The following is a 20,378-nucleotide window of genomic DNA, read 5'->3' on the forward strand; positions in this document are numbered from 1 at the left end:
CCAATGGGCGCGAAGCACCTCTCAGCCCGCCTCCCGCGATCGGCGATCGGCTGGCGCTGCCTGGCGGGGACGGAGGTCAGCGGGCGGCGCGGACCCGGCGGGACGGTGAGGGGCGGCGGGGCCTGCGGGCACGGGGAGGGGGGCTGGGGGAGCTGGTGGCGCTGGTGGCGGAGAGGTGGGTGCGGGGCCTGGCTGCGGGGGCCGCGAGCGGGGGCCGCCTGTCCGACCTACTGCGTTTCTTTCAGTCGGGCCTCGTCGCCTTCCCCACGCGCGGCCCCCATGGCCGCCATCTACTCGGGGATTTACCTGAAGCTGAAAAGCGCCAAGACTCCTTGGGAGGACAAACTCAAACTCGCCCGCTTTGCGTGGGTTTCGCACCAGTGCGTTCTGCCTAATAAGGAGCAAGTAAGTACTTTCTAATGGTAAATAGCGAAAGAAAACAGTCGCGGTAGTTAATTGCTGCTGAGGAATGAATTGATTTACAAAATCCAGATCTAGTTGCTTAAGCTTTTGGCCCTGGGTAGCAGTGCAGATACAGCTCTGGTGTGGAACTGTGGGCGGCTTTTGGTTTCTATGTGGTTATTTGAAATTTTTTTGTAACATATTTCAAGTAGCTTCAGCACAAAGATCTGTATTGGGGCAGGAAGAGTAATTTTTTATGGAGAGGGTTGTGTGTGCATTCTGTCTCCCAGATAGATGAGGAACCATTCCCTTCAGAGCTGTTGTTAGCGTTGGTTATTATATTTTATACTGGACGCTGTGAAGTTTGGTGCTTCTGGTCACAGTTAAGAGCAAGAACTTCAGGGTGGGAGAGCTGACTGTAGCTAGGTTTGTGTTTTCTGATGTTCTAAACTTGTTGTGCACTCACTGTGGATTCACAGGCTTCTCCTTGGAAGGTGGTTTGGTGTTCTCTTCTTGGAACCCACCCTCTCCCCTCAAGTCTTTTTTTTTCCTGAAGGTCTGCTCCATGTTTTCCCAAGTGAGGGGTGTCTTGTGCTGCTCCTCCTAGCTAGTAGTTTTATGGAGTCTAGGGTTTGTGCCATCTGAGATTTGTGTTTTGAGTTATGGTTATTCCAGTAAATCAGAATATTAAACTTAGCCATACACGATCATTGTATTTTTAAATCACTGATATAAATTAGTAGGTTTCAACCTTTTCTGGTTTGCACACTTCTAAATTCCTAGGCCTGACTTTCTAGGTAATGAATTTAAACATACAAAGAGAAGGATATGAAAGGAATACCAGTTGCCTGAAGGTGAAACCCATCTGATTGTTTTTTTTAAAAGACTACATTTTCTAATCAGTATTGACTGTCAGAATTGTGCCCTGATGAAAGGGCCTTAGGATGTTCACTCCTGAAAGCTGTTTTGGGATGGTACGGAGGAGCACAGGGCCAATACTGGATTTAGGATGAAAGCTCTTAGGAATTGAAATCTACAAGGGTGGAATTCTTTGCTTATTCAGAGCTTGTTCTGCTTGGATGTAGAGCGGCTGTCAAATCATGAGTGCCGTAATTGTGAAGAAGTACTACTTTTGTCTTGTTGTTATATGGGGTTATTAAAGATTACTTCTTTTCCCTTTTGTTAACAGGTATTACTTGATTGGGTAAGCCATGTGTTGGTTTCATACTACAGTAAGAAGTATGAACTGGAGGATGAAGTTGTTGAGAAACTCTGGGTGTATTTAGACAACATTATCCATAGTAGAAGACTGCAGGATCTCTTGAAGAGTGGGAAGACAATTGGTCTCAGTTTTTCAATTGCACAGGTAACTAAAACTGGGGATACTTTGTAATATGCTGGATAATAGCGCATATCTTCTACAGTATGCGACTCTTCCTCACAGTGTCAGTGTTACATGAGATATGTAATATTCTATCAGATGGCTTTTAGGACCTTTACTAAAAACTTCTCTGTTTCTGTTCTGCAATACGGTTTGTATTTGTACAGTACTAAGGCTGAAAATGGCAGAGTATTCTAATCGTGATCTTCCTCTCTGTCTTTAACTTCTTTGAAGTATCAGAGAGTGAACTGGTTTAAGTATTTCAATGGGTAAGTAAAAGCTCAGTTCTGTATGTTGCTTTTCTATATTATTTACTGCTTTGTATTGCCAGTTTGCCTGGGAGTCTTGGGGAGAGAGAGGTTTTCCCTCACTGTGGGGCTCATTGCTGTCTTTGGCTTGAGTACTTGTGCACTGTGATGTGGCGTTCAGCAGATCCTGTGGCTTCTTATGATGGCTCTAAACAGTGGTGGCACTGAATTACTATTGACCTTAATCATACTGTTATTTTAGCCTCAGCTGAAAGTGAATGGGGGAGACTTCAGCTACAGTTTAGAATTGAACCAGAAAGTGTAATTTCTTATTCAGCTTCCTCGTTACAGAAATAGCAGAATTGGTGGATGGCTGCAAACGCGTTCAAAGTAACTGGAAAAAAGACCATTTTAGTTGTGATCTGTTAGAAGGAAGCATGAGGGGACTGTCTTTACCGGCAGAAATTGACTTGTGAAGTACAGAGATTTGGCTGGGTTGAATTTGTGCTACGCAGAAAGTGTGCCAAATATAAATGTGATCTGAGTGTGAAAGCCTGTCTGGCTGAAGATTCGGTGAGAGGTACAGGCCAGGGTACCCTGAAGACTGAGGGCAGAGGTGGCAAGGGGTCCAGTGGACAGAATTTAAGGATCTGTTTTAGTCCACACGGAGGTGAATCATCCACTACAAAGTGTAAAGAGACAGATGAGGATTTTAACCCTGGAGTAGAGACAGATTTGTAAATTGTTACTGAATTTGTTAGCTGACAAGATTATCTGGAGATGAGAAAAAGGAGCAAATGAAAAGGGGATCAAATGACCCCTTTGAGGGGGATAGGGAAATAGGGACAAAAAGATGTTAGGGAAATCAGTTTGAGAAAAGGAAGGGAAATGCAAGTTCAAATAAACGTTAATTCTGTAGTGTTGTGTATCCCTCAGAGAGGAGGGAGAACAGTCCTTCATGTTCCGGATATCAGCAAGGAAACTGGCTCTTTTTAAAATATAAAGATGATACTTGGTCAGGGACATAAACTTCCTGGATCAAAGGTTGGATGTGTGTTGTGGGGGAGTTTGTTCATGTATGTTTGGAGCATAATTTTGGGGATTGTTCAAGAAGGGAGGAAATCTACCCCTATTCCCTTTCTGCAGGATCAACTATTAGGATCAAGTGTGGATAGTCTTATGCCGTTGCCAGTAGCACATGTACTGAATGAGGGCTTCCTCAAATGCAGGGATGCAGTTCTGGCCAAAGGAGCTTCTAGTTTGAGACCAACAGTGTGAGAGGCCTGGCAGCAGCTGTTGGCAGGTCCCTGTTGCTTCCTTCTTGCAGCCAAAGTTCACAGAAGGTGATGTTGGTTCATGATGATGAGCTTTGTCTTTGTATGCAAAATTGACTGGGGTTTTTTTCTTTCTTTTTTTTTTTTTCTCCCCCCCCCCCCCCAATCTTCAGGTCATAAACGAAAGGTTATCAGAGGCCTGTTCTCAAAAAACACAGCAAAACATTGGCACAGTGCTGAGTTGCTCCAGTGGCATCCTTTCTACTCCTTCGCTCTCCATCATTTACACAGCAAAGTGTGAGCTCTTGGTTGATCTCCTCAGCAAGCTGGCCAAGCTGGCATGTCAGCAGCTGGCTTCTGATGATGCTGTGGGTTCCCAGTTGTTCAGAGTCCTCCAGCTTACCTTTACTCAGTACCTCCTGATCCAGAGGCAGCAAACCAACCCAAATCGTGTGTTTGGGCAAGTGACAAGTCACTTGCTCCAGCCGTGTCTGCTCCTGAGACACTGGCTAACTGTGAGGAGCTGGACACAAGCAGATGACAACCATGTGCGTCAGCACCTGAGCAGGGAAATCCGAAACCAAGTAGAAACTTTGCTGCAGGCTGGGTTATTCCAGCCTGAGCTTTTCTCATCCTACAAAGAGGAGCTGCTGCCAGAACAGAACCTCCAAGAGAAGAAGAAAGGAGCTTTGAAAAGTGTTTTGCTACCAGTCAGCACAGTGCAGACCAAGCTGGGCAGTGGCTTTTGTGAACCTGCCCTTCATGGAGCTGCTGTGGCTGGTTCAGTGTCCCTGCTATATAAGCTCTTTCTGGACTCGTACTGTAAGGCGGAAAACCACCTTGTGTGTTTCCACATGCTGAGCAGCCTTTTTGGCTGTCTCAGGCTCTCTGGCCTACAGCAGGGTGTGTGGGAGGATATGCTCTCCCCTGCGGACTGGAGCACGGAGCTGCTTGCTTTGGAACAGCTTCTGAACTTGGTGCTTAGCAGTGATATCTATAATGTTGCCCGTGACCGTATCCGGCACAAGGAGGTACAGTTTGGGTTTTACCGCAAGCTAGCACAGGTGTTGTTGAGGCACTCCCAAGCTTCCATCCCTGCTTGGTTCAGGTGTCTCAAACTCTTGATGTCATTAAACCACCTTATAGTAGAGCCAGACCTGGATGACTTAGTGGCCTCAGCATGGATTGATGCCGAGGTCTCTGAGCCACGCACGAAGAAACCCCAGGAGGCTCTCATCAACACCATGTTTCAGACTTACTCCAAGCTGCGACAATTCCCACGGCTCTTTGAGGAGGTATTGACAGTCATTTGCCAGCCAGCTGCTGATCAGCTGAGACTGCCTGTCTTCTCTGCTGGCCTGACAGTAAAGCTTCATGAGTGCCTCCTTGAACTGCCACCCAACCAGATTCTGGACATTTTGTGTCTCTTTGTGGAGAAATGCCAGACCTTTATCATTCCTGATGTTGAAGGGTCATTTGACATGGCCTTGAAGCTGCTGTCGGTGAGCTTGGTGCTGCACGCTTTTCTGTTCAACATGAGGAGCCTAGATGATGTCACCCCTTCCCCTGTGGTCCTTCGCACTCAGAGTCTGCTGGCAAAGATGCAGAAGGGAATAATTCAGCCACTGATTGAGCTGCTGCAGGCTCCTAGAAGAGAGGAAGAGAAGTCAGACTTTTGGCTAAGAAAGGCCAGTGACTCTGCTCTCCTCCTTGTTTACACTTGGGTTGAGGTAGACACTTTGTTTGGTGTTAGCTGCAGTAAGTATGTGTCTCCAAAAGCTGAAATTGCTGCTGCTGTTACTGAACCTGCTGCAAGGCACTGGGGCATTTCAGCTTTACTCCCTGGTGTGGAGGAGCAGTGCTGGGAGAGAGTCATGGAACTTGCAAATAGTTTTGCCTCCACTAGTAAATATTGCTTAGAACTGCTCACGCTTCAGAAAATAAAGATGATTTTAATGCAGACAAAAGCTGACCTACAGACCTTGCAGCATGCTACAGCTTTCATTCTGGAGTCTGGGAGATCCAGCATGAACAGGGGAGAATCTGAACCATGGGATGGAGATATCGGCGCAATAAGTGATCTTACTTACCCCACAGCACACTGGCACCTCATCATCTCCAACCTGACTATCCTGTTGCCATTTATGTCCCTGAAGGATGTAGAGTACCTTGCAAATGTGCTTCTAGAGACCTTAGTATTGGCCAAAGGTCAGGAAGCTGCCGCAGACCAGGAGTCTTTCATCAGCATTGGGAAGATATCTCTTGGTTTGATGCATAGCTCCTTTCTTCCAGAAATGAAGGTCCTGCATTGTGCTTTTCTGACCAGTCTTATTCGTCGGTTTGCTAGGGTGCTGCCCACTGCTGCCAAGGATTCAGTAGATCTGCCAGTTCAACAGCTGTCTGCAGGTAATATCCCTTGGCATGAAGAAATCCTGGCTCACTGCAGATCTGTTGATCTGTTGGAAGCACCATCAGAAAACAAACTGCAGAATGAGTTCAGCTTGTCTTGGAAAACACTGGAGAAGGTTGCCCAGTGTATAGTACTGTTAGCAAAAAACTGCTGCCCTGTCATCCTGAAAGAAAGTCAGCTAGAAAGCTGCTTGGGTTTGCTAGAAATTGCTTCTCTTCTGAAACTAGACAGTCTTCTTCCCTCTGACTGTACCCGGTGTTTTCTGGTGCTCCTGTCCCTGCTAGCCAATACCAGGGCTAGAGTCTCTTGCAGCAAGCTGTTACTGCTGAAGTTTTTAAGTACCTGCTTCCGCCTCCTGAGGTGCTTGCAAGCTGGCAGGAATGCCAGCTGTATTTTTAAGGTGTTTCACGCCAGTGATGTTCTTGAGGCTGTTATGACCTCCCAGCTTACAGCTAGCAAATTCTTCACTGATGTCTTGACTGTTCCTGTTTGGGGACAGTATCTCCAGGAAGCCCAAGCCTTTTTGGAAAACTTTCTTCAGATGATTATTGAAAGAAGGCAAAGTGTGAGGCTCAACTTGGAAAAGTTCATGTCTTTCCTGGTAAGCTGCAAGTCAGATGGTGGTGCAGCCAAAAGCAAAGGCTGGAAAAACTGGAATCCCGCAGCTGGGCAGTTACTGCTCATGGCATTCACCACACTCTGTCACGTAGTCACACTCCACCTTCAGCAGCTGCCAGAAAAGAAGCTGCAGTCTGCGAATGTACTGTCTGCTCTGTTGGAGCCAGTAGTTGTGCAAATGGTCAGAACTGTTGAAGACGGTCTTCAGAGTAACACTGAAAACCAGCCTTTGCCTGTAGCATTCATACCATCTGTCACTACTCTTCTCAAAGCAGATCTGAGCCCTGCTGTCAAAAAGGGCTGGCAGAAGGAGCCCACTGGGTTTTTGGAGCAACCCCGTATTAAACTGTACCAAAAGTTTTACTCTCAGATACTGAGAGAGCTGCCCTGTGCCGGAAGTAATCTACAGTTCCTTCAGTCTGCGTTGCAGTTCCTAACGATCTTCTGCTCAGTGCCAGAGCTGTATCCTGGAAAAGAAACAGCGGTCATGGTTGTTTTTGCTATAAAAAAGCTGCTTTCTGGTATGAAAACTCCCTTTCTCCACTTCCTTTGCTAATTTTGCAGTGCAGAGGCGAGTTAAAGGCACATAGCTTTTTGAAAAGCCTCTATGTGTTTACTTGTGTTAAAGAAGTAGCCTGTCCTTTTATAAATGCATAACAGGAAATTTTTCTAGGAGGCAATGTTGTGGTACCTGGATCACAGCCACCATCTAATTTGGTAACGATCCTCTCCTGGAAGATGCAAACATCTTAACAAAGTTGAGGTCCTGAGTTACTTGTCCCTGTAGATCATTTTGACAGTAACTAGAACATGGTAATTCCTCTGGATGTAGGGCTGAAGGTGCCATGTTCTACTCATATAGGTGGTGTAGTAGGCACCGCTGAAGCAGCTGATGTGTGCCAGGTCAGATCGGATGTGTCTTACCTGACGATCGCAGAGGACCTTACAGTAAAATACTCATCTGTTTTTGTATCTGATAGGTGAGGTTTTAGAATGATGACAATCACCTAACTTAAGCGTGCCGAACACCTGTAATTCTGATTAAAAAAAATTCTGAAGAAAAACCCTGTGGGGATTTGGCAGATCAGTCCCATTATCCCCATCAAATAAAGAGCCAGGGCTAGGAAAGACGTCTCTTGCCAGCTGTGTGACCTAATGGCTTCTTTTTATTGTCTTGTTCAGAGAGGGGAACTAAATGCAGCACAGATGTAATGGTTCTCTTTGACTTCTTCAAAGAGTTGAAATTCATTGAACTTACTGCTAACATGCTCTACTGCAGTAGTCTCCAAACATTTTTGATTGTGCACACATATCAGTAAAAAAATAAATAAATTGAGCATGCAGCCTCAATATATGTTTATTTATATGCATGTGCTACTCTACTGGTATGCTATGTACTTTACGAAGCATACACAAAAGTTTAACAAGCATGAGATGAAGATGAAATAAACATTATTTTTACATTTTATTTTATTTATTAAAGATATTTTCTTTATAATTCCCACACCCCAGTGGCTTGTCTTGTGCAGACCCTGGGGTGTGCGCTCTCCACTTCGGAGGCTATTGCTCAAATGAACCACAATCATGATCTCAGATGTTTTTACTGGCATTAGGTAGCTGAGAACAGAGCACAGCTCTCCATGGAAAATCTGATCTTGAATTTGCAAAGTTGAGTTTGATCTAGGGGTTCAGTAAGGGCACTGAGAGCAGGGATTTCGCATTAGAACTAGGGACCATAAGGATGTGTCAATTGCTGTGATTTTTCTCCTGAGTTTTCTCTCCCTCATCCTGTGCCTCACTTTAGTGTTGTAAGATTGGTAAAGTGCTTTTGCCTGGAGACATAATTAATCACTGTAAAATGCTGTAAGAATTTCTGATGAATAAGTAAAGTATTCAATGAGGTGAAATATGAATTCCTGTTGAAGAAGACTTTTGGCATTGCCACAGATCCTGTGGATACTTGTGGAACTAAGAAACAAGCCATTGGAATCAATTAAGATACAAGTTAGTCTAGGACTCCCTACATAGTAATAATGGAGTAAGTGGGGAGTGTGAATTATGATCAGTAGAGACCTACGCTTTCTCAGCCTAATGCTTTTGTGACTTGTGATGGCTCTGTGGCCAGCATTTGTCGTAAAGCCTTGTGGGCTGTTTAGCCTCCTCCCTTGGCTTGGGCACACGTTTTATTGTAGTGTTTCTGTGCTGGTAAAGGCTTTTTATTGGTATGATGACTGCTCTGTGAACCCTAGGGTAGGAAATACTTGAGAACAGCAATCCATTGCACTAGTAGGGAGGGAGGTAAAGGGAAATCATGGGGCCCTCTATGCATTTGTGTGTTAAAAAGGTACCTGCAGAGCTGTTTTAAGGTTCAGTTCACCCTGTTCTTACCTGTTGAAGTCCTTGTGTTGGGAATTGATTAATACATGCTGCTGTCTCTTGACTGCGTAGGTCCTGCAATCACAACCCAGATGATCCAAAGTATGGAGATAGAGCTGACAGAGGTGCTTGTCCAGCTGCTGGGAAACTGCTCGGCGGAGGAGTTTTATACCATAATGAGGCTGGTGCTACAGGGACTTGAAATGAGGAATGTTTGGCAACAGAAAGCTAAAGTAAGGCATGAGCTTAGTTTAGTCAACTTCCTTCTTCAGTTTCCTGGATCTTGATAAAATTTTGTTGTCTGAATAACATCTGATAAATATTTTTTTCCTCTTCCTGCTTTATGTTCAGTGGTCAAGTCAAATTAATTTACGTGTTTAAGGGCTTGGTAACCACGCTGAGGTATATATGTTCTGGATATAAATTAAGAGAGGTGGAAAGATCATGGAAACCTACTGGAAAAACTTTCTGTCCCGTTTAAGGACTCAGCAGTCTTAATTCCATGTATTATTAACAGCAATCACACAGCTGTGATGTTACAGGCCATGCTACAATTATTTTTCTACTTGCTTATCAGAGCTCTTGCATGACAGATACACTGACTAGCAGTCAGTGAGTTTAACCACTGTTTGTCTGTGGCTGCTCTTAAAGTGTTGAAGGCACTTTTAGAAATGCTGGCATTTTTACATAAAATCAAAACTGCACCTGTGCTTTTGATATTTGTCTCTATAAAGATATACTCTGTAATAACCAGGTACCATTCAGTAGCCTTTTAAATACTGAGCCTTTCTCCTGAGCAGCTTAAGCAGCAGCGGTGACATATGGAACACTTCTGGCAAAAAAGCCAGCTGTACCTCCGTAAAAAGCTCAGTGACATGAGAATGGAACTTGGATTGAACTTGGGGGTTTATCTGGCTCTGTTTTATTTGTCAGAAATAGACAAGAATGTACTGCATGAATTCTAGATAGATCTTTTTGAAAGTGTGTCTGGAGTTCTTGTACTGTGCATATAATTCCTGCCACCTAAGAATAGCTAGAATAGCTTGTAATGTATTTCTTTTATCAACCTCTCATAACAGCCAGCAAGTAAGAAAAAAACTGCTGACAAATGCAGCATTCTTAGCATATAGTATACTGCTGTCCTTGTATTCTCATTGCTTCCCTCTGTTATCTAGTGGCAGTTGAAGGAAAAGGCTTTCCTTTCTTAAAAATCACGTAAGCCTTTCTGTACAGTAAGTTGCTTGTGAAATAAATATAGCATGCAGTACATTTGGGCCAGTGCTGTTCAGCATATTGAGTTTTGCTGAGCTGCTGCTTACTTCACAGCTTCCAAAGAGATGTGTTGGTGGGAGGACTTTCATGTGTCAAGGCTCTGGTAATGCTCAAAACTGCCACTGCCCTTGAAAGAGCTCTTCTGTACTTGAAAGCAGCCAGTGCATCTTGTACCTACGACTGATCATCAATTTGCTTTCTGCAGGAAGTATTGTCAGCTGTTACGCTAACCAAATTGTTGCTTAGCTGCCCATTAAGCGGAGACAAAGAAAAAGCTTTCTGGTTTGCCAGCCCACAGATAATCACAGCTTTAGCTGTAAGTATCTCTTTATTGTAACTTCATTACCTATCCATTTTATTTGTTGGAGTCTGCAGTGTTTACATCTAACATGCACAGAGGCACACAGAAACAAAAAAGGGGTGGATATTAGACAAAGCCATACCACATCCACCTGTGCTTTTTTGTCTAGACCCTCTCTCCCCTCCTTCCTCAAGTAAATCTGTGAGTGCAGTGCGTAGGTCGTCCATTTCTTATTATCAGTAATTTTCTGGGACTGCACCTTGTAATCTGGAGCTTGTGAGAAACTGGTTGGGCTGCAGTGAAGAGAGTCTAAATCTCTTGTCCTTCCTCCTGTCCAAAGGAGAAGATAACTGTCAGCCACGTGTCATAGCAGAAGCCAACAGCTGCAAAACAAAACAAAAAAAGTGCTTGTATTAAGGAAATAATAATATAGATTCACTGAATTATGAATGGGAAGCTTAACTTAAAGTTATGAAACCCATGTTTCCTGTCCCTCATTTGTACAGCATACAAACCTAGTGATGCAGTTTTTTCTTCTCTGATAGCGATGGTGTCTGTAGACCCGCATTTGTCAGAGGTTGGCTCTGCAGTGCCTGGGAACCATGAGCATGCAATTTATGCCTTTTTTTGTTTGGTTTGCATGCTTGTAAAGAAGAGAACTGCATCCGTGCATCCATGTGAGAGGGTGCAAAGAGGTGGTGATTGTCAGGGGACTGGAAAGTATTACAATTCCACACTCACAGCAATGCTTTCTTGAAGGGTATCATGTGCATCCTTGCCCAGGACGCCATTTCACAAAAATGGCAAAAATGCAGGAGTCTCCCTGTCAGTCCAGCTTGCAGCAGTCTAGTTTCACTGACTCAAGTCAGAGCATTATGGTTTTCTGGTGTGCAAATGGTAGTGATAGGTGGCTAATGCACTCCTCATTATCTGTTTCCTGTATCCTTGTAGATGCAAACCAAAGAGGCCTGTCAGGACCAGTCACTGGTTTCCACCATAGTTATACCTATTCTAGAGACTGCAGCAGCACTGCTAAGGCAAGGAGAAGGGATTCTCTTAAATCCACACCATGTGGCACTGTCATTCAGCATTCTCCTGACAGTCCCTTTGGATCATCTGAAGACAGAAGACTATCGTGGTGTCTTCCTGGGAGTCCATGAAGTGCTCTTCTCTATTGTGCAGTGCCATCCAAAGGTACATCTGTGAGGGAGTGGGAGGAGGGGAAAAAGGTAGAAAGAACAAACATAGAGGCCGTGATGAGATTTTTATTTTTCTTTGAATAGTGGCTTTGAAAGAATTTGGCCTGATAGTTTGAAAATGCTTTGTACTGTTTGTCATTTAGAAGGTTGGGATTCTCAAAATCACATAATTTCAGTTACTTTTCTGCTTTGTTTTATTGCCTGCATTGTTCTTTGGCAGCAGATTGCTTATCAACATCTGATGCCAGTTTAGAATAAAACTTTCCCTATTTTTATGATTGATTTCTAGAAGCACAAATGTCGCAGGCTCTAGGAGCTCATTGTCACTGGAGATCAAGATTCTGCAATCCTTAGAAAGCAGGCCTTAGATGTGTTAGAAGTTGGTGACCTTCAAACGTTGTACCATCCTGGTGTTCTTGTCAGCCTTCTGGCGTGGGAAAGTGAAGATGTGCCAGCACTTGCAGGGGGCTGGTGATACTCCTACATGGAATATGTAGGCAGACGTGGAAGAAAAAAAGGAAAGGGGCCTCATGCATTTGTATTAGAACTGAGGGTGAAGCTAAAGATGGGGAAATGGCAAATTCTAAAAGCAAGTCAGTACACATTGCTAAAATGCCCTTACGAAAACCCTGGTGGTAGAAAGCTGCCTATCCAGGCTGTTTTCACACAGTGATCTGTGGTGTTATTGGACCCTCTGTTCTGTGAATCATTCTGGCTACACAGGTTCTCTACCAGCAAGAACAAATTTCCTAGATGTTAGGGTACTAAATCAAATGCTCCTTCGGAGAGATGAAGTAACTTTAATATGTTTATTTGTTATTTGTATTTGAATATGGCCAGGACTGCAGCCCTGCCTCAGGATTTTCACGTTCTAGATACTGTATGGGAGCACAATGAAGAGAGTCTCTGCGCCTGACAGCTCTATAGACCATACAGTTCCCTTCACAGGAATTGATCTCCCTCAGCCTGTGGGGTGGTGTACCTCTGCCCTCTCTACTCCCTTTACTATATCATCTCAGGTGTTTTTATTTCATGTCTTTGCAGGTGCTGTTGAAAGCAGCACCGTCTTTTCTGAACAGTTTCCATCGTCTGGTTGTTTCTGTCATGCATGAAGGACGTCAGAAAGGAGACAGAGGTACTGGATCTTTTCCACTTTTGCATTATATATACACACACACTGGAATTTTGTATACTTTGCAAGAGGAGGTGCAGAAATGGGCGGTCTGACACCAGAAGCAAAGTCCTCAAACGCTAGCTGTGGCGTTGAAACAGTCAGTCCTGTAGCCCTGTCTGTCCTTTATGTAAAACTGAGGATGAGCTTTTTAGTGTCCGTGGGCTTACGAAGATAACTGAGGCTCCTGTGGAGCTGCATGCAGACAGCACTGCTTTAGGTGAGTAAGGTGTTCGCCACAGGAGAACTTACAGGAGTCAGTAAGGCTTGCTGTGCCCAGGTTCTGCTCTTCCTATCAACCCCCGGTGCCTGAAAGCACGGTGGCTGTGAAGTCTGGTGGTCCATGCTAATATCCCAGAGTTCTAGCCCCAAACTGATTGTACTAAATCGAGCTTCTCAAGGCTGGAACTAAGTTTACTACAGACCTGAATTGTCACCATTCTATATTAGGCTTAAAGCCAGAACATTACACATATCTGAAGTATCAATTGGGATTAGCTGATCTATCTGTATAGTCAAGGATTTGGAATTAGGGTAGTTAAATATCTCAAAAGGTAGAAAAAAATATAAGACTTTACTGGAAGTTATTAAAGAATTTGCATTGTTGAAGTAGCCAAGTCAAAGATGAAGGTAATCATCCTGTGCTTTATGCTGGTCAGGACACAAATATCCTGTCATTAATAGCAGTGACTTATTGAGACAATCAGTTGCAGGCCATGAAGTCAACTGGTATCCCGGCTTTCCACTGATGTCCTACAGATTATGCCATGTTCAGATTTATCTCGGTTGATATGTTGCCCACAGCTGCGGGCAAGTGTAAGTGTATGTGTGTGTCATGGAGGAATATACTAAGAAAGGCTCAGTGATAGACAAAAAGGTATGTTGAACTGGTGCCAAACTTTGAGAATTTGAGAATTATTGCTTGCTTCTGCAATATGTTTACATAAGGCAGGGGTAACAGGAAATATACAGGTATGTGGCACCCTCAAGTTGATGCAGGATTATTCTATTTTCGTAACAGTTTACAAGAAAAGAATTTCTGGAATTTCCTTCTCCCTTGTTTGTGTTACCTTCATTCGTTGCCTACTGAGTAAATTCTCAGGTGATCTCTCCAGCCTCACTTTAAATATCTCCAGCGATGTGGCTTCTGCTGCTATATTCCACATAATAGATCTCATCAGGAAGCTTTCTTACTATGCTGTTTCTAAGAGATGTCTTCTGATTTTCTGTAGGTAGAGAATATAATTTTCCTGTCTCCTTGTTCTCTCCTCCACGGTGTTAGCTGGGACTGAATCATGGAAGGGACTGTAGCAGTAGTGGCTGCTTTTAGCACTTCAACATCTGTAACAAATACTTTTTGCCTTGCAGTGCACATGGAGTCGGAATCAGCGTGCTCTTACAAGATAACCGCTGTAAGAGATACGTATGGTGTGTTGTTGGGGGCCTCTCAGCTGGGGCTTCGTAAGAAAAGATAAATTGGGCAAGCTGGCATTGGCTTCATGTAGTTCAAGAATCATGGAAGACTGGGTGATGATTCTTTGGTGTTTTTTTCCTAGTGTTTTTAAGCCTCAAATGCCAGGCTGCACATCTTTTTCTGTTTTAGGCAACACCGATGAGTTTGAAGTTATACTGAAGTGTGCACACTTGGTGGAACGGATGTATACTCATATTGCTGCAGAAATGGAGGACTTCACTGTGTTTTCTGCTTTCATTGTGGCTCAGTATGTGACTGAATTGCAGAAGGTAACATGTTCTTACCCATCTTGAAAGTGCCATGGTATTGTGCTGGCTTTGGAATTCCTGTTCCAAAGTGTTAAGTTGTGTAAGATCTGTGAAGTTATGAAAGTTGCTGTGCCTCGTGGGGATACAGGTTTGATCTAGACACTGTTACTTTGAGCAAGAGTTCCTGAGAATCTTTCTTACCCAGCTTCAGCTCCTGAAAACTTTCTAAAGGTGTGAGCTGTGGGGTTTTTTTAAGGCAAAACAGTGCAATGCCTATTTACAGAACTGCTTTGCTTTTCTGTCATGTCGGGTGTTGCTTTTCCTTCCTGTTGTGTTAGGTGGTTCTCCCAGCTAGTCTCAGTTGTCCAGAACTGAGCAGATAGGGCCCCATCTGGCTAAACAATGGAGAAAAATTCTCCTGGAAAATATCTTTTAATCTGGTCGAAATGAGTAAATGAATGGGAAAAATGTTACCAAGCTGGAGAATTATTAGCTTTTCAGTAACTCTCCTTTACCAAAGATACTCTGATCCTTACTGAAACAACTGCTCATGCTATTAGGGATGCCAGAGCCAGGTCAGTAGCTTCTGACATCCAGACCTAAGTTCAAATTGTCATTCTGTTCAGCCTGATGGATTTAGATTTCACCAGGGTTTGAATGCTGCGTGTGTTGCAATTACCTGTAAATGGTTTATTTGTGACTCTGGTCTGGGCATGGGCTGAAATACAGAAAGGAATTTTAGTCTTTGTTTTTAGGCTCTCTTACTATAAAAATATCCTAACTGGTGCTATGTTTCTGAAGGATTATGATGTAACCAATGTAAGTAACCACGAAGGTTGTTATGGATCTTGAAACTCGTCTGCCTTTTCTATTACCTGGCTTTTTTCTGAGGTTTGTGAGCAAAACAGTGGGATATGTGAGTTTTTAGCCATGTTTTTTAGTGTTCCTGGTAAATTGGTTATTGTTTAGGTAGTAAACATAGTAGTTCAGCAAATACTAGGGATTTAGTAATTTAGTAAACTGAATTACTGTTAAGACTGCTGCTCTGTCTCTGAAATCTGTAATCTGTTCGCCACCGAATGTGAGTTAGAAAGCCTGACTTGAATTGTCAAATGACCTTTTAAAGTTGAAAGGACACTTACCTCAAGACAAAGTCTCATGAGACTTCTAGGAAGGTTTTGTGCCGTACTTGCACTGGGAAATCAAAGTGTGATAGCTGAAACCACAGGTCAGTAATGTATGTATGGAACCCTTGGGTGTGGAAAGGGGAATTGGTGTAGTGAGCCACCAGATGCTGTGACAAAGGCATTTTCTGTCTGACAGAATAGGTAGCTCACAAGTAGGCAATGATTTATTGCTCATTAGGCTGGTTGGAATTGATGGATACCGGTGGAAGGGGAGGCCTCATCATGCCTGTCTTGAGAGGCACGTACACGTCTTTCATGTTGCTCTGCAGAGGGAGAGAGAAACTCCTTTAACCGTTCATCACTTCAGACTCCAGATCAGTGGCTTTCAGCCTGTGATCTGAAGACCCTGGAGGTCCATCAAAGGTAACAGAAAAACATGTTGGTAGATTTAAGTCTGTGTATGGGCATCTGCACACTTCCTGGAACCCTTTTAAGGGTCTGCAGACCAAAACTGGTGAAAGCTACTGGCCCAAACAGTCACTTACTCCTAAAGTAGCTGTGTAACAGTCCCCTCAGTGCTTCCTCTTTATACCAGGAAATTAATTATCCTTGTGAATTATTTTGTGTTAATCTAGAAAGATTCCTTGTTGGAGTGGGTGGCATCTATAGCCTCTTTCATGCTGTTGACAGTGCTTTTCCCCTGTTGTCTATGAGCTGTTGCTTAATTCAGCATAGTGAAATACCTCTTCACACATTTAATGTCTCACATCAAGAGCTCTGTAATGCTTGACAAATTGGTTGTGCTAACTATATAGACCATAAAACACTTACAAGCATAATTAACTGCCAGCCAGTAGTGGCAGCTGTTTAAATCTTTGGTTGTGCTTCCCATAGTGTTATTGGAGGTTGTTTATAGGAAACTGCACTGCAAAGCAAGAATGACCCGAATAAGGCACGGGTCCAGATTAATTTGTGATGTGAGGGATGCAGTTCCATTAACTGCAGCTCTGAGGTATCTGCTTAACCCAAGTGGGACATCTGGTCCATCTTGTTAATAGCTGTGGGTTTTCCCACCCTTGTTCTCTGCAGTCATTTCTCTGCCCTAGGAAGGGAGAGCCCAGCCCAGTGCATTCACTGGGAGTTGTGATGCTGAACCTGGTCTGTTACTTTGGTGCATGGTGCAGGGAGAAATAGCATCTGTTATAAATCAGCCAATAGATAACTGACATAGAGGGGGAAAAAATGACCACCTTTTGGATATGCAAACTCTTCAGGGTCACAGAAAGTCTTATGTGCCTTAATACCCACTGTATGTTTTTCCCAGCTATGTTAGCAGGTCTAATAAAATATATTAGCTGTTTTATGTTTAGGACAGAAAAAGAGCAGGAGCCTGTCACAGTGATTAGGAGTGCACTTCATTAGCCGAAAGTTTATTAGTTGCCTCAGGAAGAAAGAAGTCTGAATTTTAATGACAGCTTTTTATGTAATTTTCATTAGGCCTGGAGTGCAGAAGCTTAGGTTTGGAGGCATAAAGCTCATTTGGGGATGCAGCAAAGACAAGACATGGTTCTGTGGCAAAAAATAATGTGATTATGCCAGAGGCCTGCACCGCCTCAGGCAGCGAAGTACTTAGGGAGTGATTTGTGAGCATAGGAGAAATTTCAGTTAGCCTGGAGCACCTGAGGACTCCAGAGTCAGTGCTGATACTCCTGGCTGTAGTGGCGGTTCTGCTGGTTGTGGGGTTGAGCAGGGTAACGGCAGGAGCAGGGCACTGAGTCCCGAGTCATTTGTGGTATTTCTTCAACTTTCTGCATGACTTCAGGCAAGGTGCCCGATTCTTGGTCTTAAAACAGATCAAGGAAGTACACATCTCCTGAGCTTTTTGAAAGCTTCTTTTATTAAGGCTTATACTTATAAAGTCTTCGGATACAAACTGTTAGGTAAGTATCAAGTTGTTAAGTGATAAGTTAAAATTGATTGACTACCCAGTGTAAATTACAGGATAGCCTAAAGGAAGTGCTCATTTGAAACTGAGACTCAGTAGCATACGGCATGCAGAATTAACTGAAACGTGTAATCCAGGGCAAGTATTTTAGGTTTCTTTAATTGTAGTTTTCTGCTGAGGAGTTCTCTTGTGATTCCAAGATGATCAGTGTCTTTGCCTCCACAGCAATGTGTATAGCAGCCCTCTTGCGGATTTTATTGCAAGGGGCATGCTTGTTCTGCAAAACACGTTTGCAAAAATCAGGAAAATACTGCTTGAGTCAAAATATTGGATTTTATCTAATGGGCTGTTCCAGGTGGTCTGATGCACTGGATATCATGTTGTCAGCATTTAATGTATACTGACTGTTAAAGGGGTATTTTCTTGCCTTTTTGTTTTAAGTTTAGTGCGGTTTTGTTCTTCTCCTAGGTGACTTTGCACCCGGCTGTGAAGAAACATCTCACAGAAGGGATATATCACATCCTTGACCTCTGCATTGAACGTGACGTCAAGTTCTTAAATGCATCACTACCAGCAGGTGTAAGGGAGGTTTTTAAGGATCTGTATAATGATTACAACCACTACCACAAAGCAAAAAAACAGGGGGAGGAAAAATATACTGCATGATGAATCCTGCCTGGTGCTGCATAATCAGTTATGAACTGATCTTGCAGTGCTCAGAAAATCCTTCCTTGCTGTTGGGTTTGGGATGACTAGTGAGATCAAATCTGAAGAGGATCCTCTAAACGTGGATTGCATCTGTCTATGCAGCCAGCCTTTGTAGTGGGGAACAGGGGAATGGGGAGGGAGGATGTGCTGTTAGGTCTGGTCCTGCTGTGTGCCAGAAATGGCAGAACTGCTGCACCTGTGCTGGCCCCGGTGAACTCACTGGGAGCCCTGGGGAGCTCGCTGCAGTCTGGCAGCAGATGTCAGGCTTCAGGCTTTGGCACATCATAGTGCTTATCTGTGGAAGCAACAGTCTGGTGTAAAAGCCAGTGAGGGTTATAATGCCTGCTCTCGCTTATGTGGTAAGCAGAATTAAAGCGGTTAAAGTGCTTATTTTTGTACGCTGTTATTTTATATTTTGTCACTGAAGAATGTGACTGTTACACAGCCACAGGGTATGTTACTGTGTAAAACTGTGGAAGTACAGTAAAAAATTTGAAGGTTTGTATCTCTTTGCTTGTTTGGTTTTGTTCTTGAGTCCAGCCCTTGGCAACCTGGTCTGACCTATTGAATTACCTTGCCCAACTGTATTATCCTGTGATCTCCTGATAATCAAAAAGGCTATTTACTGCTCTGGTCGATTTACTGTCATTAAGCAATTAACACTTAGTCATCTGAGCTGTGATCACTCTCGGTGCACATTTTTAGCTTGTTACAAATGTTACATAGCAAGACCTATCTGAGACCTTTTTGGTCTAAGCTGAGCCTTGTTGCTTTGCAGTAAATTAATCACATTTGAGCCTGTAAGAAGCTTTGTCAAATAGCTCCCTTTCATTAGCTAAACTACAGAAGTTTATTTTCTTTAAATCTAAACTTTTATGTAAGTGGTAAAACTATCTTCACACATGGACTCAGTAAAAACTCAGTTCTCTCATGTGATTATCTGCTTTAATCTGAAGGTAGGGGGTGGGTAGGGGAAGACTTTGCACTTTTACTGGGTCCACTGCCTTGTAGCAAAGTCCAAAGGATGAAGTTTTGCTGGGGCAGGAGACTCCACGTGGCCCAGACAAGGGAGGTGAGCGGGGCTCTGGGGGGAGCTGAGGCAGGTAGAGCTGGACCTTGGGGCTGGCAGGGGCTTTATGTCAAGACAGCGGCTGCTGTGCCATGCTTCGCCCTTCACGCACCTCCTGCACTGTCCCACTGGCTGTGGCCCTGGCAGGGCACTGCTGGCACATCGCAGACCTCCCTGGGACCTTGACTAGGCTGTGGCAGCAGGTCCGTGGCAGGTGTGCCTGTGGGTGGCTCCTGGGCAGCGCCTGCCCCTGGCCCTGGGGCAACTACCTCTGCAACTCATGCGGTGCCTGCTCACCTCCTCCATCTTCACCGTGTGGAGCCTCCTGTGCTGGCTAAACTTCCTCCTTTGGGCTGGAGATGATCCTCCTCACATCCCGAAGAAGAGCTTGGAGAGGAAGTTTTGATACTGTGCAAGCCTTCAGAAGTAGCCCCAGCAGCGGTATTTTGTATGTTAATCAACGCTGTCCCAGCCACAAATGCAAAGCACGGCACCATATGGGCTGCTGCAAGGCAAGTTAACTCCATCCAAGCTGGACCCTGCGCACCACTGTGCCATTTCTGTATTTTATTTCTGATGTGGGCCACCCTTGGGAAGGGCAATTACTGCTGCCCCACCAGGCGGTGCGACAGCGAAGCAGGTCCCGGGGGGGAAACGTGTATGAGCTCAGCGCAGCCAAATGGGCACCAAAAGGGAGAGGTCTTCAGGGTGAAGGCAGTTGATGTGCTAGTAAAACAAAGGAAGGCTATGAGCGCTGGGGGAGCATCTGGAAAGAACAGTAGAAGAAGGAGAGCTACGTTTGGAGCGCCGGAGGAAGGAAGTGAGGTAGCATTTCTGGCACGTAAGTGTCAAGGCTCCCCGATGTAGCCATATGGTTGCAAGCCACACACATAGCTCAAAAGCTTCTGAGTATAGACCACGGAGTAAGTAACAAATCACCCCGTAGCTTTAAAGGAGGTAAACTACTTGAGTTGATAACCACTTTTATTTCATTAATATTAACTCAAAATTTTATCACTTCTAGCTTCTTGGCTTGGAAATGAAAATGTGTAACTAACTGACATGGAGAGGGCCGATGGAGATAACAAACTCCTCCTATAAAAGGGACACAGTGATTGAATGAATGAAAACTTGAAACCTTGCCACAATTAAACC

The 20,378-nt window shown here is 44.1% G+C and overlaps 1 protein-coding gene across 4 annotated transcripts; it reads left to right on the top strand.

The window, feature by feature from the left end:
• The first annotated feature begins 13 nt into the window (after window positions 1–13).
• On the top strand, window positions 14–18,659 carry URB2 (URB2 ribosome biogenesis homolog). 4 transcript variants are annotated; one of them, XM_040597976.1, is made up of 10 exons: window positions 14–105; window positions 246–405; window positions 1,592–1,768; window positions 3,479–6,854; window positions 8,782–8,942; window positions 10,187–10,297; window positions 11,234–11,476; window positions 12,526–12,616; window positions 14,256–14,395; window positions 17,915–18,659. In XM_040597976.1, exons 2-10 carry the CDS (start codon window positions 280–282, stop codon window positions 18,110–18,112), a joined length of 4,623 nt encoding a protein of 1,540 aa, XP_040453910.1. In that variant the 5' UTR covers window positions 14–105; window positions 246–279; the 3' UTR covers window positions 18,113–18,659. The 4 variants fall into 4 exon arrangements, with proteins under 4 accessions (XP_040453910.1, XP_040453909.1, XP_040453911.1 ...); XM_040597975.1 differs by having other exon boundaries at window positions 40–110; XM_040597977.1 differs by lacking the exon at window positions 17,915–18,659 and having other exon boundaries at window positions 40–110; window positions 14,021–14,364.
• Window positions 18,660–20,378: the final 1,719 nt, after the last annotated feature.

This window comes from Falco naumanni, chromosome 6, assembly GCF_017639655.2.
Source record: "Falco naumanni isolate bFalNau1 chromosome 6, bFalNau1.pat, whole genome shotgun sequence".
Classification (NCBI taxonomy): domain Eukaryota; kingdom Metazoa; phylum Chordata; class Aves; order Falconiformes; family Falconidae; genus Falco; species Falco naumanni.